This window comes from Chiloscyllium plagiosum, chromosome 23, assembly GCF_004010195.1.
Source record: "Chiloscyllium plagiosum isolate BGI_BamShark_2017 chromosome 23, ASM401019v2, whole genome shotgun sequence".
Taxonomy (NCBI): Eukaryota; Metazoa; Chordata; class Chondrichthyes; order Orectolobiformes; family Hemiscylliidae; genus Chiloscyllium; species Chiloscyllium plagiosum.
The window spans coordinates 57203221-57230696 of record NC_057732.1 but is presented as its reverse complement, the minus strand read 5'-3'; the positions used below and the strand labels follow the sequence as shown (position 1 = coordinate 57230696).

At 42.5% G+C, this 27476-nt stretch overlaps 1 protein-coding gene across 3 annotated transcripts in view; it reads left to right on the top strand.

Annotated features, from left to right (window-relative positions):
• LOC122561888 (integrin alpha-E-like) overlaps positions 1-27476 on the top strand; it is a 354449-nt gene that overhangs the window by 287230 nt on the left and 39743 nt on the right. For 2 of the 3 annotated variants that reach the window (XM_043714220.1, XM_043714221.1), the window contains one exon: positions 8188-8280. In XM_043714220.1, the coding sequence (XP_043570155.1) occupies positions 8188-8280 (93 nt within the window). Of the gene's footprint in view, positions 1-8158; positions 8281-27476 lie in introns of all 3 variants that reach the window. The other variant, XR_006315137.1, reaches the window with a different exon arrangement.

The following is a 27476-nucleotide window of genomic DNA, read 5'->3' as shown; positions in this document are numbered from 1 at the left end:
AAATCCTTCTCTCAAATTTCAATTCTTTAAACAAACATTGATTCATTTTAACAGTTTTAAAGGAAATAATTTTATTCTGAATTTGGTATTAATATAGGTTTAAGGCTAACCCTATGGGTGAGTAGAGAGGCATTAATTTTCAGATGTTTGTGATTACAGTTTCCTAATATAGACAGTTAATGATTTATTACAATTTTCTGATAATTTATTGAAAAGCAACAGTTTAGATATTGTACATAAATCAATTAGACAAAGAAAGGAAAAGTACAAACCGTTACAAATGAGAAGATTTTACTGATCTCGGAATCATCCTACAGAATGGAAGAGTAGAGGCAGCTCACTCCCATGTCACAGTGGTTTTGCACCATTTTCTGGTGGTCTTTGAGTGGTCTCGTCACCAACAGTCTTTGTTCATCCCTCGGGCTGATGTATGGGAACTCCCAGTCTTCCCTCAAGAAGATTTCCATGGATCTTCTTGCCACTTCCTCTCATTCAGTCCCTGTTAATATATCTTATTTTGAGTAATAAAATAAAACAAAGGACTGTGGATGTTGGAGATCCTGAAACCAAAACAGAAATTGCTGGTGAAACTCAGCAAATCTGGCAACAGTTCTGATGAAGAGTCATCGGGCACAAAATGTTAACTCTGCATTCTTCTCACAGATGCTGTTAGACTTGCTAAGTTTCACCAGCAATTTCTGTTTTTGTTACCTCATCTTGGGGGCTGGCTATCAGCATAATATCAATCACCTGTCTAACCTCACTTGGCCAATAGTCATGGGACAGTTATTCAGATGACTTATCCCTTTGTATACCTCTATCTTAAGGTTAGTTTTCATTCCTTCAAGAATCCAAAACCTTCTTATTTCTAACAGTGCATTGACAATGGGATAAGGATGACACCTAATAAATCTTTGACAGGAGTTGGAACCCTGACGATTCTTATGACCTCTTCTTTGTTTTCATGTAGAGATATGTTAAAGTTTGCAAAAGACTAATTACTAATGTGACAGAATTTGATGAGGTCTCATGTAATGCAGGAAATACTAAATTTGTAATGCTAATTTAACACAGGTTTAAGTGGACCCCCAATTCTCAACAAGAAGGGTACACTATTTAATGAGCAGAAGGGTTGATAGTCCATTGGATTGGGTTCAAAAGAGTTGGCAAAAAAGGAGAAATGTTTTACTCAGCAAGTTGTACTCTGAAGTGTACTTCCTGAAAGGGTGGTGGAAACACTTTCAAATGGGAAGAATCTTGTGCTGCTGCCATGAGGAGGAAGAAAAGTGGTTGGGCAAGAGAGTACAAATCACATTCCTGATTGTGGGCTGAAAGTTTATAATTAATAGAGTCATAGAGTCTTACAGCACAGAGACAGGCCCTTAGCCCAAACTGGTCCATGCCAGCCAAAATGTCCATCAACGCAAGCTCCATTTCCCTGCACTTGGCCAATATCCTTCTCAACTTTTCCTATCCGTGTATTGGTCCAAATGTTTTTTAAATGTTGTTAATGTACCAGCTTCAACCACTTCACTGGCACATCATTCCATATGTGTAATTTTGCCCCTGAGATTCCCATTCATTCTTTCCCCTTCTACCTTAAACTGATGCCCTCCCGTCCTCGATTCCATAACTCTGGGAAAAAGATGAGTGCGTTTATTCTATCTATGCATCTCATGATCTTATACACTTCTTTAAGATGCCCCTCAGTCTCTAACACTTTGAAGAAGAAAGTCCTAGCTTGTCCAACCTCTCCCGATAACTCAGACTATTGAGTCTTGACAACATCATTGTAAATTTCCTCTGCACTCTTTCCAGTTTAAAAAAAAATCCTTCCTACAAGCAAGGTGACTAAAACTGAACATAATGCTCCAAGTGCGGCCTCACCAATGTCCTGTACAACTGCAACATAATTTCCCAACTTCTTTACTCAATGCCCTGACTGATGAAGGCCAGTGTGCCAAAAACCTTCTTCACTGCTCTGTCTATCTGCGACTCCACTTTCAGAGAACCATGCACCTGACCTCCAAGGTCCATCTGTTCTACTACACTCAAGGATTCAATAACAAGAGGTCACGCTTTCAAGGTGAGAGGTGAACAGTTTAAAGGGGAATACAGGTGGCAAGTACTTCACACAGGGTGGTGGATGTCTGGAAAACGTTGCCAGCAGATGTGGTAGAGACAGGCATGGTAGATTCATTTAAGATGCGTCTGGGCAGATGCATGAGTAGGTGGGGAGCAGAGGGATACAGATGCTTAGGAATTGGGCAACAGGTTTAGACAGTAGATTTCGATCGGCTCAGGCTTGGAGGGCCAAAGGGCCTGTTCCTGGGCTGTAAATTTTCTTTGTTCTCTTTGTTGTTCACTCCTTAAGGTCCTACCATTCACCATGAAACTCCTGCCTTGATTTGAATTTCCAAAATGCAAGACCTCACACTTATCTATATTAAACTTCATTTACCTTTTCTTGATCCACTTCCCCAGGACCTTCTGCAATTTTTGATAACCTTCCTCACTGTCCATGATACCTCGTATTTTAGTGTCATCTGCCAACTTACTAATCATGCCTTATACATTTTCATTGAAATCATTGAGAGAGGTAAGAAACAGCAGTGGCCCAGCACCTACCCCTGAGGTACTCCATTAGTCACAGGCCTTCAGTCCGACAAGAATCGTTCCACTATTACCCTCTGCTTCCTACCGTCAAGCCAATTTTGTATCCAATTTGCCAATTTGTCCTGGATTCCATGTGGTCTAACCTTCTAGAGCAGCCTACTATGCAGAACCTAATCAAAGGCCTTACTGAAATCCATATAGACGATCTACCACCCTGCCCTCATCAACCTTCCTGGTCACTTCATCAAAAAACTCTTAACAAATTTGTGAGGCATGATCTCCCACACACAACAAGCCATGCTGACTGATCCTAATCAATACCTGTCTTTACATACCATCAATACATGTATATCTTATATTTCAGAATCTTCTCAAGTAACTTACCTACCACAGATGTTAGGCTTACTGGTCTATTGTTTCCAGGCTTTTCTTTGCAGCCCTTCTTTAATAGGGGCACAACATTTGCTACCATCCAGTCTTCCAGGACACCACCTGTGAATAACAATGATGCAAAAATATCAACCAAGCCCCCCACAACTTCTTCTCTAGCCTCTTGTTTTTGGATATATCTGGTCAGGACCAGGAGATTTATCCACCCTCATACATCCTAATATGTCCATCACCTCCTCTACTGTGATAAGGCCTGTCCCCAAAATATAAGAAAGTAAGAATTAGGAGCAGGAGTAGGCCATCTGGCCCTTCGAGCCTGTCCGCCATTCATTAAGATCATGGCTGTTGTTTTCATAACCTCAGCTCCACTCACTCACCCTCTCACCATAACCCTTAATTCCTTTCCTGTTCAAAAAATTATCTATCTTAGCTTTGAAAGCATTTACTGAGGAAGCCTTGACTACATCTCTGGGCAGGGAATTCCGTAGATTCACAACCCACTGGGTGAAGAAATTCCTTCTTAATTCAGTCCTAAGTCTGCTCCCTTTAAACTTGAGGCTATGTCCTCTTGTCCTAATTTCATCCGCCAATGGAAACATCCTCTCTACATCTATCTTTTATAATTTAGATTCATAATTTTATATGTTTCTGTAAAATTCCCCCCCATTCTTCTAAATTCCAATGAACATAATCCGAGTGTACTCAATCTGTCCTCATCAGCCAACTCCCAGAACTCCACAATCAACCTAGTGAATCTCCTCTATACTCCCTCTCATGCCCGTACACCCTTCCTCAAGTAAAGAGATCAAAACTGCATACAGCACTCCAGGTGTGGCCTCACCAGCACCCTATACAGCTGTAGGGTAACCTCCCTGCTTTTAAACTCAATCCCTTTAGCAATGAAGGACAACATTCCATTTGCCTTCCTAGCTACTTGTTGCACCTACAGCCCAACCTTCTGTGATTCATGCACGAGGACACCCAGGTTCCTCTGCACAGCAGCATGGTGCAATTTTTTACCATTCAAGTAATAGTCCTTTTTACTGTTATTCCTGCCAAAATGAATGAGTTCACATTTACTAACATTGTACTCCTTCTCCCAGACCTTTGCCCACTCACTTAAACTATTCACATCCCTTTGAGAAGTTTCACAGTCCTCTGCATACTTTGCTGTGCCACAAATCTTAGTGTCATCCACAAAGTTTGACATATTACACATAGCATTAGCTTTCGAAGCGCTGCTCCTTCATCAGGGGGAAGGACTATCTGATGAAGGCGCAGCACTTTGAAAGCTAGTGTGCTTCCAAATAAACCTGTTGGACTATAACCTGGTGTTGTGTGATTTTCAACTTTGTACACCCAGTGCAAGACCAGACCTCCAAATCGTATCTAGATGCCTTGTTATTTTTTCCTTGATAATAAATTCAAGCATTTTCCCCACTACAGAAGTTAAGCTAACCAGTCTATAATTCCCCATCTTTTGTATACCTTCTTTTTTAAACAGTGGTGTCACATTTGTTGTTTTCCAGTCTGTTGATACTATCCCAGAGTCCAGTAAATTTTGGAAAATTACTAGAAGCGAATTTGTTATTTCTCCCACCATCTCTTTTAGCATCCTGGGATGCATTCCATCAAGGCCAGGAGACTTGTCTACTGTTAGCTCCATTAACTTGCCCAACACTACCTCTTTTGTGATAATGATTGTTTCCAGGTTCTCACATACCTTCGTCTCTTTCTCAATTACTGCCATGTTATTCAGGTCCTCCACTGTGAAGACCGACACAAAATACCTGTTCAATGCCTCAGCCAATTCCTCATATTCCATTACTAAATTCTCCTTCTCATTCTCTAAAGGACCAATGTTTACTTTAGCCATTCTTCTTCATTATATATATTTACAGAAAACTTTTGTTATCTGTCTATTGTCATAATCTATCTTACTTTTCTTCATAGCTTTTTTTTGTGGCTTTCTGTTGACCTTTAAAAACTTTCCCAATCTCCAAGTTTCCCGCTGATCTAGGCCACTTTGTTTGCCTTCTCTTTCAACTTGACAGCCTCCCTTATTTCCTTAGACACCCGTGGCAGATTACCCCTTTTCCTATAGTCCTTCCTTTTAACTCGTACATACTTTTGCACTTTGAAAAATTGCTTTGAAAGCCCACCACTGTTTGTCAACAGTCCCACCATAAAGTCTTTGCTTCCAGTCAATTTTAGCCAACTCCTCTCTCATCCTATTGTAGTCTCCCTTGTTTAAGCACAGGACCCTGGTACTTTCAGTCTATATTCTAAATTCAACCACACTGTGATCGCTCCTTCCAAGAGGACCCGTAACAATGAGATCATTAATTATTGCTGTCTCATTACACAGGACCAGATCTAGAATAGTTTGCTCCCTAGCCAGTTCCATTATGAGGAAGAAAAGTTCAAGAAAATTATTGCAGAGACATTCAATGAACTACTCCTCAAGGTCACCCTGACCGACTGAGTTTAACCAATCGATATGTAGATTAAAATCTCCCATGATAATTGCCGTACCATTTTTACAGTCTTTAGTTATTTCTTTGTTTATTGCCTGCCCCAATGTGATATTATTATTTAGTGGCCTATAGACAATGCCTATCAGTGACTTTTTCTTCTCAGAATTTCTAATTTCCACCCGAATGGGATTCAACCTTAATCTCCATAGAACCTATATCATCTCTCTTGATTATAACCACTAATTTTCCCATGTTCCCAAGTCTTCAAGTCTTTCTCTACAGTAAACACAGAGGAGAAATATTTATTGAGGACCTCGCCCATCTAAGTCCTCAGAATTTCAAAGGTGGAGCAAGCTTTCTGATTGCAAATGTTGGGAAGCTTGTTTGCAAGAATTTGCATGTCATACAAGGCCAGCTTGCCAGAATTATGTTCTGCTTGTGATTTAAGTTCTGTACAAGTGACCAATATTCATCTTCAGGGGTTTATGACTGTAAAATTTTAAGTATATAAGTGGCATGCTGTAAACGAAGTAGCCATCTTCCTGGACTTTGGAGTGAGTAGCCATAAGTTTGACCTCTTTGAGAAGAGCTGCCTGACATGCCATGCTTTTCCAGCACTATGCTTTCGCCTCTTTGAGAAGAGTTTATCTGTGTCAAGTCATGATTGACATTAGTATAAATTGCATGGGGCGAGAGGGTGACTAAGGAAGTGAGACGAGAAAATAATGGACAAGGGCTGGGAACATTCGAGTCCTTGTTTTTTCCATTCCCTTGCTGTGGACATAACTGTCTTTATGTTTTCCTTAGCTCAAATCTGAAATCGACTGCTCGCAAGGCCAGTTTGAATGTTTACAAAGTTCCGCAGAGACGAGCTATCCCTTGACTGCAGACTTCAGCAAAGTTGCAAAGTGTCAGAAAAGTTTTAAATTTAGTAAAGCATTCTCTTTCAGATTTCAGAGTAAATGGATTTCAGAGTAAATGTTAATTTTGTTAATTTTCCATTACTTTTACCCCCTTTTGCCATTTTATGACAACAAGGACAACAAAAAGAATAGAGCCAGATTTTTAAAAAATACAGAATTAGATAGCTAAAAATCAACGATCTTAACAGCTGACTGTGTTGTAAGGAGCACTTGAAACAGTCCCAGACACCACCTCACCTTCCAGCATTTCCTCCTGAAGTCTTTCACCACTATCCAGTCTCCAGATCGTGCAGCTTCCCCTCTGCTATGCTGCTTTCACTTGATTCTATACTTGAGACAAAAGTGTCGAGAGTTTTATACAGTAACACAACATCTCATCCTCACAGCGGCCTGTTATCTGTCTTACTTTACGTCTTGGGCCAATTCCTGTGTTGGGCGGCCTACCAAACAAAATCTCAAATGGGCTAAAATTAGCTCTTCCTCTCCTCCTAGATCTCATACATATTAGAACAATTGGAAGTGCCTTTGTCCATGTCACCCCTAGTTCCTCACAACATTTCGTCAATTTATTCCATTGGTGAAGCTGTTCCTCAGCTGTGCTTTGTACGCCATGATTTCTGCCGCCATTATGTCGCTGGGCGTTATGGAATTCACTGAGGCGCGTCTCACCTTCTCGTTGTTTACACATTGCAATTTGTTCCTTCTGGCTTGCAGGGAATGTCTATCCCAGTGGCCTTTAAATAGGGTATCTGGACCTTCAAGCCCAAGGTAATAGCGATTGTGAACTTCATGTCTGCCCTCAGCACTAGATTCACAATGTTCCTCCAAAGCATATGCAATGAATTGACAACGATGTAAAAAAGCTGACCCATATTTGGGGGAGATGATACTCGTTTCACATATGCTGCTGAACCTATACTTCAAATTGAAATGCTCTGCCTAATAATTACATTCCAAAGGAAATTGGAAAAATACTTTTTAAAAATTGCTGGCCTATGGAGAAAGAATATGGATGGGAGTATTTGGAGCTTTCAAAGTTGAAGACTTTTAAAGGCAACTTGGTACAATGCCAACTACATTGCTGCATGATTTTAGCTGTTTATTATGAGAGTAGTTCCAATTATATAAATGCATTTAAAGGTAATCTAGATGGAAAAGGGATTAAAGGATTATGATAGATTTAGATAGAGTCATAAGGTCATACAGCATGGAAACAGACTCTTCGGTCCAATTCAATCATGCCAACAAGATTTCCCAAATTTAGTTAGCTTAATTTACTTGCATTTAACTCATATCCCTCTAATTTATGTACCTGTCCAAATATCTTTTAAATGTTGTAACTTACCTGCATCTATCACTTCCTCTGGCAGTTCATTCCACATATGAATAATCCTCCATGTGAAAAAGTTGTCCCTCAGGTCCATTTTAAATCTTTCTCCTCTCATTTTAAACCTATGCCCTCTAGTTTAGACGTCTCCTACTCAAGGGAATAGAACCTTTGCTATTTATCTTACCTACACTCCTCATGATTTTATAAACCTTTATAAGGTCACCCCTCAACCACCTGTGCTGCTTGGAAAAAAGTCAACCTATCCAGTCTCTCCTTATAACTCAAACCCAATGAGAAAGGATGAGTCTCACATCTAGTATTAACACCTCCTTGGACTTTTTTGGCCAAATGACCTGTTTGTGTGTCTAATTTCCTAACTAGTTGTCAATATAGCTGCGGTATTATCTATATTTCTTCAACAGAATGCATATTCCATCTGCTCCTGTCACAGGTCACCATGGAGAACCCTTACAATGCATCGGTGAATCTAACATTATCAATTCCAGTGAAAATACAGGATCGACAAATACTCCAACTTCAACAGGTAATTTAACCTGATTCAAATCGGGTATTAATTTCAGTAAAATCAAAATAACCTTGTTGCAGAGAAAAAAATGAAACATTCTTTAATATTTAATTAAACATTTCATGGTCATCAATCAATGGAGTTAAGAGCGTTTACTAATAATAGAACTACACAAACTTCAGTGTCAGACATGTCAACAATGTATATCTGTACAAGCTCCAATATTAGAGCATCAGGACAAAAATTAAAATGACTGCAGTATTATGGGTATCAATATTCTTACTGGAATCGATCCAGACTGGCTCTGGTAATTCAGAGGCCTGGGATAATTATCTAGTGATGCAAGTTCAAATCCTGGATGGACAGTTGGTCTTTAGGACCCAAAAGCTGCATATCTGTTATTGCCTGGCTACTTCAGGTGAGCCAGTCACCTGTGATTAGATGAGTAATTTGCAGAATTTTGCTGGCCAGATCTTAACAATGTGATTGATGCACGACATCGTGAGCTTTGTCGGTGGGTGTGATGAGTTTGTCATCACCTTCCATGCGCATGTTCTTACAAAGGGAAATTCTCAGTCTACAACTGTCTGGGCTGGATATTACATGCCCTCTCTGGCATTTTCAGAATGATACCATGGCAGATTGGAGCTAAGAAATAAGAAGGGAATGGTGACGCTATTGGGATTGTACTATAGGCCCCCAAATAGGAATTAGATTAACAAATTTGCAGGGAATTTGGGGAAGCTTACAGGAGCAGTAGGGTTGTCATAGCAGGGAATTTTAGTTTTCTTAACATAGACTGGGACTGCCATAGCATTAAGAGCTTTAGATGGGGTGGAATTTGTTAAGCATATTCAGGAATGTTTCCTCAAACAGTATATAGACGGTTCGTCTCGGGAAGGAGCAAAATTCGACCTACTGTTGGGAAATAGAGCAGGACAGGTGATGGAGGTGACAGTGGGGGAGCACTTTAGGGCCAGTGACCATAGTTCTATTAGTGTTACAATATTATGGAGAGAGGCAAAACTGGTCCACAGGTTCAAGTTCTAAGCTGGGGCAAGCCATTTTGATTGAGTTTGATAGGAGATACTGGGGATACAGAAGTTTAAGGAAGAAAGAAATCAAGAAGGCGAAAAGGGGGCAAGAGATAGCTTTGGCTAAGAAGATTAGGGTGAATCCAAAGAGATTCTTTAAGTCTATTAAAGGAAAAAGAATAACTAGAGAGAGAATAGGACCCCGCAAGGACCAAAGTGGACATGTTTGTGTAGAACTGCAGGAGACGGGTGAGGTCCTCAATGAATATTTTTCCTCTGTGTTTACCATGGAGAACGACATCAAGACTCGGGAACTTGGGGAAGATAGTGATATCATGGTGATATCGTAAGGACAGTCCATATCACAGTTGACGAGGTATTGGACATATTAGAATGGATAAGTCTCCTGGTCCTGACTAGACCACACTGCAAAAGGCTAGAGACGAAATTGCGGAAGCCCTGGCTGATATTTTTGCATCATTGTTAGCCACAGGCGAGGTCCCAGAAGACTGGAGGGTAATGAATGTTGTGCTCTTATTCAAGAAGGGCTGCAAAAAAAAAATCTGTGAACTATAGACCAGTAAGCCTAACCTCTATGGGAGTTGAGTTACTTGAGAAGATTCTGAGAGATAAGATATACATGCATTTGGAAAGCCAGGGTTTGATTAGGAATAGTCAGCATGGCTTTGTGAGTGAGAGATCATGCCTCACAAATTTGTTAGAGTTCTTTGATGAAGTGATCAGGAAGGTTGATGAGAACAGGATAGAGGATGTAAGGCCATTGATAAGGTTCCACATGGTAGACTGCTCTGGAAAGTTAGATCACATGGAATGAAGGGCAAGTTGGCAAATTGGAGACAAACTTGGCTTGATGGTAGGAATCAGAGGGTAATAGTGGAGGCCTGTGACTACTGGAGTGCCTCAGGGGTCAGTGCTGGGCCCATTACTGTTTGTTATCTAAATCAATGATTTGGATGAGAATGTACAGGATTATACTAAGTTTGCAGGTGATACTAAAGTAGGAGGTATCATGGACAGTGAGAAAGGTTATCAGAAATTGCAGCATGATCTCGATCAGCTGGGGAAGTAGGCCGAGAAATGGCAAGTGGTGTTTAATATCGATAAGTTTGAGGTGTTGCATTTTGGAGAGTCAAATCAAGGCAGGAATTTCATGGTGAATGGTAGGGCCTTAAGGAGTGTAGTGGAATAATGGGCCTTTGGAGTTCAGTGACACAGTTCTCTGAAAGTGGAGTCACAGGTGGACAGAGCGGTGAAGAAGGCTTTTGGCACACTAGCCTTCAGTTGGGAGATCATGTACAGTAGCCGGGAGGTTGTGTTGCAGTTGTACAGGACATTGGTGAGGCCACACTTGGAATATTGTTCAGTTTTGGTCACCTTGCTATAGGAACGATGTTATTAAACTGGAAAGAGTGCAGAAGAAATTTAAAAGGATATTGCCAAGACTCAGTGATCTGACAAGCTAGGACTTTTTTCTTTATAGAGTTTTGCAGACTGAGGGCCATCTTATAGTTGTTTATACGATCATGAGAGACATGGATAGGGTGAATGCACTCAGTCCTCTTTCCCAGGGGAATTGGGGACTAGAGGGCTTCAACTTAAGATATGAGGAAAGAATAAATGGGAACCTGACAGGGAAATTCTTTACGTAGAAGGTGGTTCGCATTTGGAATAAGCTACCAGCAGAAATGATTGAGGCAGGTACATTAACAATATTTAAAAGACATTTGGAGAAATACACATTAGGAAAGGTTTGGAAGGATGTGGCCCAAGTGTAGGTGGCTGGATATTTTGGTTGGCATTGACCAGTTTTGGCCGAAGGGCCTGTCTGTGTGCTGTGGGACTCGATGAGTCTAAATAGATCAGTGGCTAATCTGCTACTTTCCAACCTACACCTGAGCTGGCCCCTATAACTCTAATGGAGGGTCAGCACTAACATTGGTCCTTTGCCCACATTTATAAATGTATAATTAAGGATCAGTTAATATTGTTGATAAATGCATGGGCAGTTGATAGGAGTGGACAGATCTGAACAATGGCAGGAACAAAGGGAGATATCTTATTTTGTGTGGTGTTCTTGTAGGAATCAGGAGCATCTCTCCCAAAACAAAACTTGGTCCACAATCACTCTTTCCCCTACTCCCTATTCTGTAAGAGCTCTCCCCACCCTAAAACCCTGGGACATACTTTCACAAGCAGCCATGGTTCTTTGCAAGCTTCTTCCTACAGTATAGGACAGCTGTTCTGACAGCACCAGTATTCAGCTGGGGAATGATGGAAATGGCAGCCAATCGGCTTGGCCATCAGCTCCCAATGGAACTTCCTCCCGAAGAAAGAGCAGAAGACCCATAAATTAAGCAATGTGCTGCAACCACAGTGCACATTGGTTGTGGGCAAGTTTCATTTTGGTCTGTGAACTGACTGCTTGCTGCAGAAGTGGGGAGGGCTGGCAAACTGGCACTTGAAGACATTGGTTTTAAGGAGCATCAAAGGAGGCTGGAGGTGAAGAATCTTCAAGCATGGCATTATCACTAGGCTATTGATCCAGAAACTCAGCTAATGTTCCGGTAATTTATGTTCAAATCTCAATAAGGCAGATGATGGAATATTAAATCAATTAAAAAATTTAGAGTTATGATTCTGCTGATGACCATGAAACCATTGTCGATTGTCAGAAAAGTCCATCTTACTTGTTAATGTCCTTTGGGGAAGGATTTCTGCCATCCTTACCTGTTCTGGCCAATATGTGACTCTAAAACCAAAGCAATCGAGTTGACTCTCAGTTGCCCTTTGAAGTGACATAGCAAGCCACTCAGTTGTATCAGTCTCAACAAAGAAATGAAACCAGATGCCAGCTAGCATTGACCAAGGCACCACAAAATACAAAACCAGAAATAGCCCTGTCAACCCTGCAAAGTCCTCCTCTAAGGGCCAGTGCCAAAGTTGGAAGAGCTGTCTCCAGACTAGTCAACCAGCAGCCTGACATAGTCATATTAACAGAATCATACATTTCAGACAATGTCCCACGCACCACCCTGGATATGTCTTCCCACCAACACGTGAGGCCCAGGAGAGGCGGTGGCAGTGTGGTATATGGTCAGGAAGGAATTGCCCTTGAATCCTCAACATTGACTCCGGACCCCATGAAGTCTCATGTTTTCAGTTTAAACATGAGCGACTGTGTCTGTGTAGAGTTTGCACATTCTCCCTCTAACTGTGTGGGTTTTCTCCAGGTGCTGCGGTTTCCTCCCACAGTCCAAAGATGTGTAGGTTAGGTGGATTGGCCATGATAAATTGCCCATTATGCAGGCTAAGTGGATTAGACATGGGAACTGCAAGGTTACAGGGATAGGATAGGGAAGTAGGTCTCATTGGGATGCTCATTGGAGGGTCAGTGTGGACCTGATGGACCAAATGGCAATACTTATACACTGTAGGGATTCTATGATTCTGTGATTCTCTGACTCAGCTGACAAATCAGCACTCCTCTATGTTGAACAAAACTTGGAAGGAAGCACTTAGGGTGGCAAGGGCACAAAGTATATTGTGGGTGGGGGATCTCAATGTCCACCACCAGGGGTGGATTGGCAGCAGCGCTACTGATCAAGTTGTTTGTGTCCTAAAAGACATAACTGCTAGACTGGATCTGTGGCAAGTGATGAGGAAATTGACAAGAGGGAAAAACTTAATTGACTTCATCCTTAACAACCTACTGACTGTAGATACATTTGTTTATGTCAGTATCGGTAAGAGTGGCCACTGACCAGTCCTTGTGGAAATGAAGTGCCTTCACATTGAGAATAATCTCCATTGTTTTGTGTGGCACTATCACAATCAGACAGACTTAAACAGATCTAACAACTTAACACTGGGCATTCATGAAGTGCTGTGGGCCATCAATAGCAGCCGAATTGTACTCCAGCACAATCTGTAAAGTCATAGCCTGTCATATTGCACATCAAGCAAGGGGATCAACCCTGGTTGAATGGAGAGTGCAGGAGGGAGTTTCAGGAGTAACACCAGGCATACCTAAAATGAGGTGTCAACCTGGTGAAGCTAACAAACAGGACTGCTTGCATGACAAATAGCATAAAAAGCAAGTGATAGAAAGAGATAAGTGATCCCACAACCAACGGATCAGATATCAGTCCTGCCTCAACCAGTCATGAATGATGGTGAACAACTTACTCAAGGATGAGGCTTCACAAATATCCACATCCTCAATGATGGAGGAGCACAATACATCAGTAGAAAAGACAAGGCTGAAGCACTTGCAGTAATCTTCAGCCAGAAATGCCAAGAGGTTGATGCATCTTGGTGTCCTCCAGCAATCCCTAGCTTGACAAATACCAGTCTTTAGCCAATTCAGTGCATTCCAAATGATGTCAAGAAATGGTTGGAGGCACTGGATACTGCAAAGGCTATGGGCCCTGACAACATTCCAGCAATAGTACCAAAGGATTTGTTCCAGAGCTTGTCATTCCATAAGCTAGACTCTTCCAGTACAGTTATTATACTAGCATCCATCTAACAATGTGGAAAATTGCCCAAGTATGTCCTGTACATAAAGCAGGACAAATCCAACCTGGCTAATTACCACCCCGTCAGTCTACTCTCGATCATCATTCAAGTGATGAAATGTGTCATCAGCAGTGCCAACTAACAGCACCTGCTCAGCAATAATCTGCTCAGTGATGCCCAGTTTGGGTTTTGCCAGGGCCATTTTGCTGTTGAACTCATTCCAGCCTTGGTTCAAACAGAGACAAAATAGCTGAATTCCAGAGGTGATTGAGGGTGAATGTCCTTGACATCATGTCTGCATTTGACTAAGTGTCCCATCAAGGAACCTGAGCAAAATTGGAGTCAATGAGTATCAGGAAGCTCCACAAATATGCTTGCCAATTATTCCACAATGTTCAACCCCATTCATGAGCCCTCAGATACTGAGCAATCCATTTTCAAAGGCAGCAAGATCTGAACAATATCCAGGTTTGGGCTGACAAATGGCAAGTAACATTTGCGCCACACAAATGCAAGGCAATGACTCTCTCCAATACGAGACAATCTAACCACCATTGCCCCTTGACATTAAATAATGTTACCATCATTGGATACTCTACAGTCAACATCCTGGTAGCTACCATTGAACAGAAACTCAACTGTGTTCACCATATAAATACAATGGCTACAAGAGCAAGTCAGGCAAGGAATATGAAAGTAACTCAACTCCTGATTTCCCAAAACCTGTACACCATATTAAAGGTACAAATCAGGAATATCCCCAGTTGCCTGATGGGTGCAGCTCCAACAACAGTCAAGACAAAGCAGTCTGCTTGGTTGGTATCACATCCACTCCTTTCACCACCAACACACAGTTGCAGCAGTTTGCAGAAATTCAAGAAGCACCTTCCAAACACATGACCACTGCCATCTAGAAAGACAAAAGCAGCAGATACATGTGAACATCACTACCTGCAAGTTCTCTTCCAAACCACACACCATTCTGCCTTGGAAATATATGGTTTAAAATCCTGGAATTCCCTCCCTAATGATATTTTGTGTCAACCTACAGTGCATGGACTGCAGCAGTTCAAGATGAGAGCTCATTACCACTTTCTCAAGGGTAACTCGGGATGGGCAATAATTGCTGACCCAGCTAGCGATGCCCTATGAGTCAATTTACAAAAAAAAGATCAGAGCTGACGCCCCAAGCAGTTAAGGTGGTGAATCAGCACCACTGATGGAGCAAGTAGAACCAAGCTGGAAATGTGTTGCTGGAAAAGCGCAGCAGGTCAGGCAGCATTCTTCAGGAAGGGCTTATGCCCGAAACGTCGATTCTCCTGTTCCCTGGATGCTGCCTGACCTGCTGCGCTTTTCCAGCTCTGATCTCAAGCATCTGCAGACCTCACTTTCTCCTCCAAGTAGAACCAAGATACAGCAAGTGTCGAGGATCCTCCAAGCTCTTAATGATAAACTCTCAGACTATTTTCATACAGAAAGGAGAGTTGAGTGAAGGTAGCCAACAGGTATATACAGTTCACTTTTGAAACATCTCATGCACTACTACCTTAGAATACTTGGGGGTTTTGAGCTCTGTAGCAGATAATCTGATGCATTCCATTAAACTTTTTATCTCCTTTTTACCACAGTTTATTCTCCTAATGCTCAGACCAATTAGCTGTTGCAGTGATTTCAATGCTTTAACAATCATTTACTGTAATGAGTGAGTTTCCTACTAGAGCTATAGACAATGTTGGAAGATGAGGTAAAAACAATGACTGCAGATGCTGGAAACCAGATTCTGGATTAGTGGTGCTGGAGGAGCACAGCAGTTCAGGCAGCATCCAAGGAGCTTCGAAATCGACGTTTCGTGCAGGACTTTTGCCCGAAACATCGCTTTCGAAGCTCCTTGGATGCTGCCTGAACTGCTGTGCTCTTCCAGCACCACTAATCCAGAATGTTGGAAGATTATTAGTGTTCAAATTAAGCTTTTCCAGAAACTTCAATGGAGTCTGCACCAATGCAGTCAGCAGCAAACATCCCAACCTAGCACTGTATTTATGAATGTAGGAATTAGGAGCAGGAGTTGGTAGTTCAGTCCTTCATCATTTAACATGATCATTTTATCTGGGTTTCAACTCCACTCTCCTGCCTGCTCCCAATAGCCCTTTATCCTCCTTTTCATCAGAAACATATCTATTGCTTTCTTGAATCAGTTGATTGATTCTGCCTTCTATGCACTCTGGAACAGTGAGTTCCATAGATTCACAACCTACTGAGAGAAGTAGTTTCTCCTCATCTCAGTTTTGAACCTATCTCCCTCACTCTATATCTAAAACTCTTGTTCTAGACTGTCCCGCAAGGGGAAACATCAGTTCAATGTCCAGCTTATCAAACCCCTTCAGCATTTTACATATCTCAATCAGATCACCCACTCATTCTTCTGAACCCCTTTGGGTACAAGCCCAAGTTATTCAACTGCTCCTCATACAACAGCCATTTCATCCCTGGAATCAATGTAGTGAACTTCCTGTGAACTGCTTTCAGTGCCACCACATCCTTCTTCAAATAAGGAGACCAAAATTGGACACAATACTTCAGGTGTGATCTCATCAAACCTTATATAGTTATAACAACACTTCTTCACTTCTGTAATCCAGTCCTTCTGCAATAAATGCCAGGATTCAATTTGCCTTTCTTATTACCATGCTGCATCTGCATAGCTGCTTTTTGTGATTCATGTACAAAGATGCCCAGATCTCTTTGCACTGATGCACTTTGAATCTGCTTCCTATTTAAATAATAATGTGCCCTTTTATTTTTCTGGCCAAAATGAACAACCTTGCACTTATCCACATTTAACTCCAAAGCCAGATTCTGACCCATTCTCCTAGCCTATCAATATCCACCTGTAAACTCTTTACCGCCTTATCACTGCCTGCTTTCCCACTTATTTTAGTATCATCCATGATTTTTGCTATGTTACACTTGTCCCTGCTTGCAGATCATTAATATAAATTGTAAATAATTGATGTCTGAGAACTGAACTCTGTGGCACTCCACTAACCCTTTATGTTTTAACCTTCTGGACCAGTCTTTTATGTGGGACCTTGTCAAATGCCTTCTGGAAGACTAGTAACACCACATCCACCAGATCCCCATTATCCATCTTGCTGGTTACATCCTCAATGAAATCCAGCAAGTTTGTCAAGCATGGCATTCTCTTCATGAAACCGTGCTGACACTGGGGAATTGAGCTTTGTTGTTCCAAGTGTTCAATTATTTTCTCCTTTATGACTGATTCCAGCAACTTACTCACTCCAGAAGTCAAACTAACTTGTCAGTAGTTTCCCACTTTTTGCCTATCTCCTTTTTGGAATAAGGGTGTCACATTAGCATGTTTCCAATCCACCGGTACCTTTCCAGTATCCAGGGAACTTTGGAATATCATAACTATTACATCCACTACCTCTGCTGCAACCTCCTTTAGTAACGTAGGGTGCAGGCCATCAGGCCTAAGGACATATCTGGCCTTAATCCCATCATTTAATTTAATACCTTCTCCCTAGTTACAATAATTTCACTAAGTTCCTCTGTAGAAACTGCAGTTTTTGGGAAGAAATTGTTTCCACCAAAAAGGAGACAAAATATTGGTTTAGCACTTGTGCCATTTGTGAGTTTCCAATTACTACTTCAACATTTTCATCCTCTAAACAGCCGTTTACTTTCACTACTTTCTTCCTTTTTATATATTTATAGAATCTTTTGGTATCAGCACTTATATTTTCTGCTAATTTCCTTTTGTAGTTCATCTTAGCTCTTTTGATTTTGTTTTTAGCAACCTTTTGCTGATATTCAAAATTTTCTCAATCCTCCAGAGTGCCACCAACTTTGCAGTATGATATGCTTGAGCTTTTGCCGTTATGAGTTTCTTGTTAGGCCAAAGATAATTTTTCAACTTTTTCTAATTCCTCTTCCTCTCAGGAATATACTTTAATAGAAGGGTATTTAGTATATCCATTGAGAGTTTCACTTTGGAAAATGCAAACAGCATAGCCAAATGAGAGGAGGTATTGCTAGACTATTGATCCAGAAACTCAACTAATGTTATGGGTTTGAATCCCGCCATGGCAAATGGTGGAATTTGAATTCATAAAAACAAACTGGAAATAAATGTCTGATGATGACCATGAAATTACAGTCGGTTGACCACCTGATTCACTAATACTCATCAGGGAAGAAAATCTGCCAAGCTTACCTGGTCTGGCCCACACGTGACTCCAGATCCACAGCAATCTGTTTGACTCTGCCCTTTGAAATGGCCTAGCAAGCTACTCAGTTGTAAATCTTGACAAATAAATTAAACTTGATGGATCACATACCATTGACCTAGCCATTGGAAATGACAATGACAAAAACAGCCCTGTCAACGCTGTAAGCTGCAAAGCCCTCCTCACTGTCATCTGGGGGCCAAAACTGGGACAGCATTTTCACAGATTAGTTAAGCAACAGTTTAACACATTCATAACTCACGGAATCATGCCTTACAGACAAACTCCCCTTCCCTGGTTATGTCCTGTCCCACTGGCAGGAGAGGCTTAGTAGAGGTGGTAGCACAATGGAATACAGTTGGGAGGGAATTGCCCTTTGAGTCCTGAACATTGACTCTGGACCCATGTAATCTCATAACATCAGGTCAATTATGGGTTAGGAATCTCCTGCTGATTACCACATACTGCCTTCATATGCCTGATGAATTGGAACATAGAACATCGGCCCTCAATGTTGCGCCTACCAATCTGAAGCCTATCTGTCCTATACTATTTAATTTTCATCCATATGTTTATCCAATGACCATTTAAATGCCCTTAATATTGGCGAGTGTACAATTATTGCAGGCAGTGCGTTCCACACCCCTACTACTCTCTGAGTAAAGAAACTGACATCTGACTTGTATCTATCATCCCTCAACTTAAAGCTATGTCCCTTCATACTAGCCATCACCATCCGAGGAAAAAGGCTCTCCCTGTCCACCCCATCTAACCCTCTGATTATCTTGTATGTCTCAATTAAGTCACCTCTCAACCTTCTTCTCTCTAACGAAACCAGCCTCAAGTCCCTCAGCCTTTCTTCATAAGACCTTCCCTCTGTACCAGGTGACATTCTAATAAATCTCCTCTGCACCCTTTCCAAAGCTTGCGCATTCTTCCTATAATGCAGTGACCAGAACTGTATGCAATACTCCAACTGCGACCACACCAGAGTTTTGTACAGCTGTAGCATGACCTTGTGGCTATGAAACTCAATCCCTCTACCAATAAACACACTGTATGCCTTCTTAACAACCCTATTAACCTGGGTGGCAACTTTCAGGGATCTATGTACATGGACACAGATCTTTCTGCTCATCCACATTACCAAGAATCTTACCATTATCCCATTACTCTGCATTCCTGTTGCTCCTTCCAAAGTGAATCACCTCTCACTGTTCTGCATTAAACTCCATTTGCCACCTCTCAGCCCAGCTCTGCAGCTTATTTATGTCCCCCTGTAACCTGCAACATCCTTCGGCACCATCCACAACTGCACTGACCTTAGTGTTATCTGCAAATTTACTAACCCAGCCTTCTACGGCCCTCATCCAGGTAATTTATAAAAATGACAAACAACAGTGGCCCCAAAACAGATCTTTGCGGTACACCATTAGTAACATTTCCCATCAACCACCACCCTCTGTCTTCTTTCAGCTAGCCAATTTCTGATCCAAACCGCTAAATCACCCTCAATTCCATGCCTCTGTATTTTGTGCAATAGCCTACTGTGGGGAACCTTATCAAACGCCTTACAGAAATCCATATACACCACATCAACTGCTTTATCCTCATCCACCTGTTTGGTCACCATCTCAAAGAACTCAATAAGGTTTGTGAGGCATGGCCTACCCTTCACAAAACTGTGTTGACTATCCCGAAACATCTTATTCCAATCAAGATGATTATAAATCCTATCTCTTATAACCTTTTCCAACGCTTTATCCACAACCAAAGTAAGACTCACTATTTATAATTAGCAGGGTTGTCTCGACTCCCCTTCTTGAACAAATATAGTGCCTTTAACAATACTAAGACACCCCAAGCTGTTACATGGAAGCATTCAAATACATCACCTGGGAGCAGATGTCCTTCAAACCTACTCTGTGCTTCAATAAAATGATGGCTGGTTTGTTTGTGTTTCAAGTTTCACATTCCCATTTACATCCAATAACTTCTGATTCACCTGCTGAACAATCTATCTACCATTGCCTTGAAAATATTCAATGATTGTCTCCATTACTTTCTGAAGCAAAGACTTCCAAAGTTGAAAATCCTCTGAATGGAAAAAACAATTTTTCTCATCTCCCTCCTAAAAGGGGTGACCCCTGATTTTAAACCAGTGCTCCCTCCCTTTAGCATCCCCTGAAGAGGAAGCATCTGAATACAGGAAAGAGATGGAATGTTTGCTGGTGTGGGCCAAAGATAACAATCTACCCCTCGATGTCAGCACAGTGAAGGAGCTGGTCATTGACTTCAGGAAGCAGAGTGGAGGGCACGCCCCTGTCTGTATCAGTGGTGCTGAGATGGAGATGGTCGAGAGTGTCAAGTTGCTAGGAGTGACGGTCACCAACAAGATGATTATTGCTTGGCATTTGTGTGGTCTGAATGTTACTTGCTACTTTTCAGCCCAAACCTGGATACTATCCAAACCTTGCTGCATTTGAACATTTCCTGAAGAAGGGCTTATGCCCGAAACGTCGATTCTCCTGTTCCTTGGATGCTGCCTGACCTGCTGCGCTTTTCCAGCAACACATTTTCAGCTCTGCATTTGAACATAGACTGCTTCAGTATTTGAGGAGTTGCAAAGAGTGCTGAACTTGTGCAACCATCTGTGAACATCCTCACTTCTAACCTTAGTATGGAAGGAAGATAATTGATGAAGCTACTGAAGATGGTTGGGCCAAGCAATTCCTGTAGAGGTATACTGGAACTAAGATGACTGATCTCCAACAACCACAGCTGATGTCTTCCTATGAACCAGGTATGACTCCAACTAGCAGAGATCTTTCCCCTTATTCCAACTGTCTTTAGTTTTGCTTGGGCCCTTTATGCCACTCTTGGTCAAATGCAGCTTTGATGACAAGGGCAGCCACTCTCACCTCTCATCTGGAATTCATCTCCTTTGTCCCTGTTTGAGCCAAGGCTGCCATGAGGTCAGGAGTCCTAGCATTGGTTGTTTGTTAGTTGTGGGATCACTTATCTCTGCCTATTACTTGCTGTTTATGCTGTTCAGTAAACGAATAGTCCTGTTTTGTCACTTCATCAGTTGACATCTCATTTTTAGGTATGTTAGTGCTACTCCCAACAATGTATTCCTGCACTCTCCTGATCCCTTGGCTTGATGGTAATTGTTGAATGGGGGATATAATAGGCCTTGCGGTTACAGATTGTGTTGGCATATGATTCTGCTGTTGATGGCCCACTGCATCTCAAGCATGCACAGTCTTGAGTCACTAGATCTGTTTGAAGTCTGTCCAATCAGCATGGTGATTGTGTCACACAATACAATGGAGGGTATTTTCACTGTGAAGGCGGGACTTCATTGTGTGGTAGTCCCACTTACTAATACTATTGCAGTCGGCAGATTAGTAAGAATGGAATCAAGTGTGCTTTTCCCTCTTGTTGGTTCCCTCACTATCTGCCACAGTCCAGATCTAGCAGCTATGTCCTTGAAGACTTGACCAACCCAAATAATCATGCTGCTGCTAAGCCAATCTTGGCGGTGGACATTGAAATGCCCCACCTAGAGTACACTTTATCCCCCTCCTCCCCCGTCACCCTCAGGGCTTCCTTGAAGGGTTGTTCATCATGGAAGAATACTAATTTTGCTAATGGTAGGTCGTGGCTCACAAACCTTATTGAGTTCTTTGAGATGGTAACCAAACAGGTGGATGAGGGTAAAGCAATTGATGTGGTGTAATAGGGATTTGTCCACCTTAATTTCCTTTAGCCTACCCAACACATCTTCCCTCCTTATGTCAACGTGATCCAGAATAAACAAACTTCTATCTCTAATCTCAACATTCATCATGTCCCTCTCCTCAGTGAACACCGATGCAAAGTAATCATTGAGAATCTCACTCGTTTTCTCAGGTTCGACATACAACATTCTTTCCTTATCCTTTCATGGACCAACCCTTTCTCTAGTTACCCTCTTGTTTTTATATATGAAGGCCTTGGGAATCTCCTTAATTCTGCTTGTTAAAGCTATTTCATGACCCCTTTTAGCCTGCTTGATTCCTTCTTTAAAATTGGTCTTACTCTCCTGATATTCCTCCAAGCCTATTCTGTTCTTAGCTGCCTGGACCTTATGTACACTTCCCTTTTCCTCTTGGCTAGTTGCACGATTTCTCCTCTCATCCATGGTTCACAATTCTTGCCTTTTCTACATAGGGATATGCCTATTCTGCACAATCTTCAACCTATCTTTGAAAGCCTCCCACATATCAAATGTGGACTTCCCTTCAAATAGCTGTGTCCAATCCACATTTCCCAGCTCCTGCCGAATTTAAACGTAATTGTCCTTGGCCCAGTTTAGTACTCTTCCCTTCGGACCATTCTCACCTTTGTCTACGAGTATTTTAAAACTTACAGAATTGTGGTCACTATCCCAAAGACAACCCCCACTGCAACTTCTACCACCTGGCCTGGCTCATTCCCCAACACCAGGTCCAATATGGCCCCTTCCTTCGTCGGTCTATTGACATACTGCTCTAGCAAACTTTCCTGGATGCTCTTTACAAATTCAGACCTCTGACACTAAGTGAATCCCAGTCAATGTTAGGAAAATTAAAGTCTCCCAACACCTCCACCTTGTTGCCTCTCCATCTTTCCATAATTTGTTTACCTATTTGTTCTTCTACCTCATGCTCACTATTTGGAGGCCTGTAATACAGCCCCACCAGGGTAACTGCACCCTTCTTATTTCTGAGCTCTACCCATAATGCTCCTCTGCTCAAGCCCTCCATAGTGTCCCCTTTTAACACAGCCATAGTATCATCCCTGACCAGCGATGCAACTCCTCCCCCCCTTTTACTTCTCTCCCTGTCCAATATGAAGCGTCTATATCCTGGAACATTTAGTTGCCAATCACACCCCTCCTTCAACCAAGTCTCTGTGATCGCAATAACATCATACTCCAGGCACCAATCCAAGCCCTAAATTCATCTGCTTACCCACTGTACTCCTTGCATTAAAGTATATTCACTTCAGGCCGCCAGTTCTTTTGCATTCATATGCTCTCTGCCTATACTTCCCCTTGGTAATGCTAACTTCTTGATCCTTACAGTCTCTAGTTTCCACCTCATTGTCGATTAGTCTTCTCTTCTGGTTCCCAGCCCCCTGCCACATTAGTTTTAAACCTCCCCAACAGCAGTAGCAAAACCTCTCCCAAGGACATTACTTCCAGTCTGGTTCAGGTGCAGACTATTTGTAATAGTCCCACCTTTCCCAGAACCAGTCCCAATGTCCCACAAATCTGAACCTCTCCCTCTGACACCATCCCTCAAGCCACGTGTTCATCCTGCCTATTCTTTCATTTCTACCCTGGCTACACATGGCACTGGTAGCAATCCTAAGATCACTACCTTTGAGGCCCTGCTCTTTAACTTCTCTCCCAGCTCCCTGAATTCTGCTTTCAGCACCTCATCTCGTTTTTTACTTATATCATTGGTGCCTATATGCACCATGATAACTGGCTGTTCACCCTCCCCTTTCAGAATGCTGTGCAGCCGATTGGTGACATCCCTGACCCAGGCACCTGGGAGGCAACATACCACCCGGGAGTCTCAGTTTCGGCCACAGAACCGCCTATCTACTCCCCTTTCAATAGAATTGCCTATGACTATGGCCCTATGAGTCTTTTTCCCACCCATCTGAACAGCATTGCCTGCCACAATGCCATGATCCTGACAACTGCTGCTCTCCCCTGGTGAGCCATCTCCCCCAACAGTATCCAAAATGGTATACCTGTTTTGGAGGGAGATGACCGCAGAGAACACCTGCACTGCCTTCCGACTCTTTCTCTGCCTTTTGATCACCCATTCACTGTCTCCCTCAACAATTCTAATCTGCGGTGTGACCAATTCACTAAACGTGCTATCCACGACCTCCTCAGCATCGCAGATGTTCCACAGTGAGAACTTGAGTGGTGCTGGAAAAGCACAACAGGTCAGGCAGCATCCGAGGAGCAGGAAAATCAACGTTTCGGGCAAAAGCCCTTCATTAGGAACGAGGTAGGGACCCTCTGGGGTGGAGAGATAAATGGGAAGGGGGTGGGGCTGGGGAGAAGGTAGCCAAGAGTATAATAGGTGGATAGAGGTGGGGATGAAGATGTTAGGTCAGCGAGGAGGGTGGAGTGGATAGATGGGAAGGAAAATTGGCAGGTAGGACAGGTCATGAGGATGGTGCTGAGCTGGAAGGTTGGAACTGGTGTAAGGTAGGGGGAGGGGAAATGAGGAAACTGGTGAAGTCCATATTGATGCCCTGGGGTTGAAGTGTTCCGAGGCAGAAGGTGAGGCGTTCTTCCTCCAGGCAATGGGTGATGAGGGAGTGGCAGTGGAGGAGACCCTGCAGGTCCTCGGCAGAGTGGGAGGGGGAGTCGAAATGTTGGGCCTTAGGGCGGTGGGGTTGATTGGTGCGGGTGTCCTGGAGATGTTCCCTAAAGCACTCTGCGAGAAGGCGTCCAGTCTCCCCAGTGTAAAGGAGACCGCATCGGGAGCAACGGATACAATAAATGACATTGGTGGATGTGCAGGTGAAACTTTGATCGATGTGGAAGTCTCCTTTGGGGCCTTGGATGGCGGTGAGGGAGGAGGTGTGGGCACAGGTTTTGCAATTTCTGTGGTGGCAGGGGAAGATGCCAGGAGGGGAGGGTAGGTTGTTGGGGAGCGTGGACCTCACCAGGTAGAATCGGAGGGAACTGTCTTTGCGGAAAGTGGAAAGGGGTAGGGACAGAAATGTATCCCTGGTGGTGGGGTCTGTTTGGAGGGGCGGAAATGTTGGCAGATGATGCAGTTTATGCGGATGTTGGTAGGATGGAAGGTGAGGACCGGGGGAAGGTTCTGTCCTTGGAGGGGGTGGGGTTTGAGGGCAGAGGTGCAGGATGTGGATGTGATGCATTGGAGGGCATCTTCAACCACATGGGAAGGGAAATTACGGTCTTTAATGAAGGCCATCTGGTGTATTCTGTGGTGGAACTGGTCCTCCTGAGAGCAGATACGGTGGAGACAGAGGAATTGGGAATATGGGATGGCATTTTTGTAGGAGGTAGGGTGGGAGGATGTGTAATCCAGGTAGATGTGGGAGTTGGTGGGCTTGTAAAAAATGTCAGTGTTAAGTTGGTCGTCATTGATGGAGATGGAGAGGTCCAGAAAGGGGAGGGAGGTGTCAGAGATGGTCCATGTGAATTTAAGGTCGAGGTGGAATGTGTTGGTGAAGTTGAAATTCATCAAGTTTTTATTGTTGTAGAATGGGAGGTAGGTAAATTGGTCAGACAAAGGAGGATTAGTGTAGATAGTTGTTTAATGTTCTTGTGTTTCTCAAAGAGAATAAATTGTTAAAATTTTTATTTGCATAGAAGGATTTTTGGTAGTTCTTGGTCACTCATACCTTAACAGATTACAAGGCGAGGTGAGCTTTTCTGTGGGTCTGGTTCAAATTAGCAGAAGGGTTTACCCCATATCGTAACAGTTTGGGGGCTCACATCTGTGATTTGAACCCTTCAGTCTGAGATTTGGGCAGATTTGAATAGATTTGGGATATGAGAAAAGCCCAGTAGATTTAAACACTTGCTAATTAGTATCCTAATAAAAATGTAGGTGAGACAATTTGTTTAATTTCGGTTACTTGTGTTTGGTTAAATTAAAAGTGAGAGAAATAGCTCTAAAAATTGCTGAAGAGGTTCTGGGGTTTGAAGATGATTCCCACATTTGCCAAGAAAGTTTAGAAAGAAAAGACCATACTCTTAGAATTAGCAGAAGGGTTTACCCCATGTCGTAACACTATGCAGTAGAAATTGAGGGGTTGAAAGATACATTCAAAGGAGTCTTGGTGAGTTGCTACTGCATGTCATGTATGTGATACATACTGCTATGAGAGAGTGAGTGCTAATGATAATGGATGGAGTGCCAATCAAGTCAATTGTTCTTACATGGATGGGATTTAGATTCTTGAGTGTTATTGTAGCTGCATTCATCAACAAGTAGAATATATCCCAGTACACTGCATAAGAACATGAGAACCAGGAAAAGGAGTAGGCCAGCTAGGCCTTTGAGCCCGGTCAGTCCTCAGCAGAGGTCTCACCTTCGTTCCCACACGTTCTCGGGTCAATGAATTCAATACACGGAGTGACACTGGATGCTGCCTGACCTGCTGTGCTGTTCCAGCAATAAAGTTTCAACTTTGAGCCCGGTCTGCCATTCTGTAAGACCATGGCAGATCTTTACATCGCCTCAGCTCCACCTACCCGATCTCTCACTATAACCCTTAATTCCTTTACTGTTCAAAAAATTATCTATTTTAGCTTTAAAAGCATTTAATGAGGAAACCTCAACTACTTTACTGGGCTGGGAATTCCATAGATTCACAATGCTCTGGGTGAAGAAGTTCCTTCTCAATTCAGTCCTAAATCTGCTCCCCCTAATTTTGAGACTATGCCCTCTTGTCCTAATTTCATCTGCCAGTGGAAACATCCTCTCTACTTCTTTCTTATCAACTCCCTTCATAATTGTATATGTTTCTGTAAGATCACCCCTCATTCTTCTAAATTCCAATGAATGTAATCCCAGTGTACTCAGTTTCTCCTCATAAGCCAACCCCTCAACTCCGGAATCAACCTAGTGAATCTCCTCAGCACACCCTCCAGTGTCAGTACATCCCTTCTCAAGTAAGGAGACCAAAACTGTAGGCAGTACTCCAGGTGTGGCCTCACCAGCACCCTATACAGCTGCAGTGTAACCTCTCTACTTTTAAACTCAATTCCTTTAACAATGAAGGACAAGATTCCATTTGCCTTCTTAATTACTTGTTGCACCTGCAGACCAATCTTCTGTGATTCATGCACAAGGATACCCAGGTTCCTCTGCACAGCAGTATGGTGCAATATTTTACTTTTTACTGTTATTCTTACCAAAATGAATGACTTCTTACTTATTAACATTGTACTCCATCTGCTAAACTTTTGCCCACTCACTTAAATTATTTACATCCCTTTGCAAAGTTTCACAGTCCTCTGCACACTTTGCTCTCCCACTCATTTAATGTCATCCATAAACTTTGACACACTACATGTGGTCCCCAACTTCAAATCATCTATGTAAGTTGTGAATAATTGCAGTTCCAGTACTGATCCCTGTGGCACACCATTCATCACTGATCACCAACCAGAAAAGCACTAATTTATCCCCACTCTTTGTTTCCTGTTAGTTAACCAGTCTTCTATCCATACTAATAAATTGCCCGTAATGCCTTGCATCTTTATCTTAGCAGCATTTTATGCGGCACCTTGTAGAAAGTGACAAGTCCTGACGTGTCTTAGAAATGGTAGACAACCTTTGGTGATACAGTAACC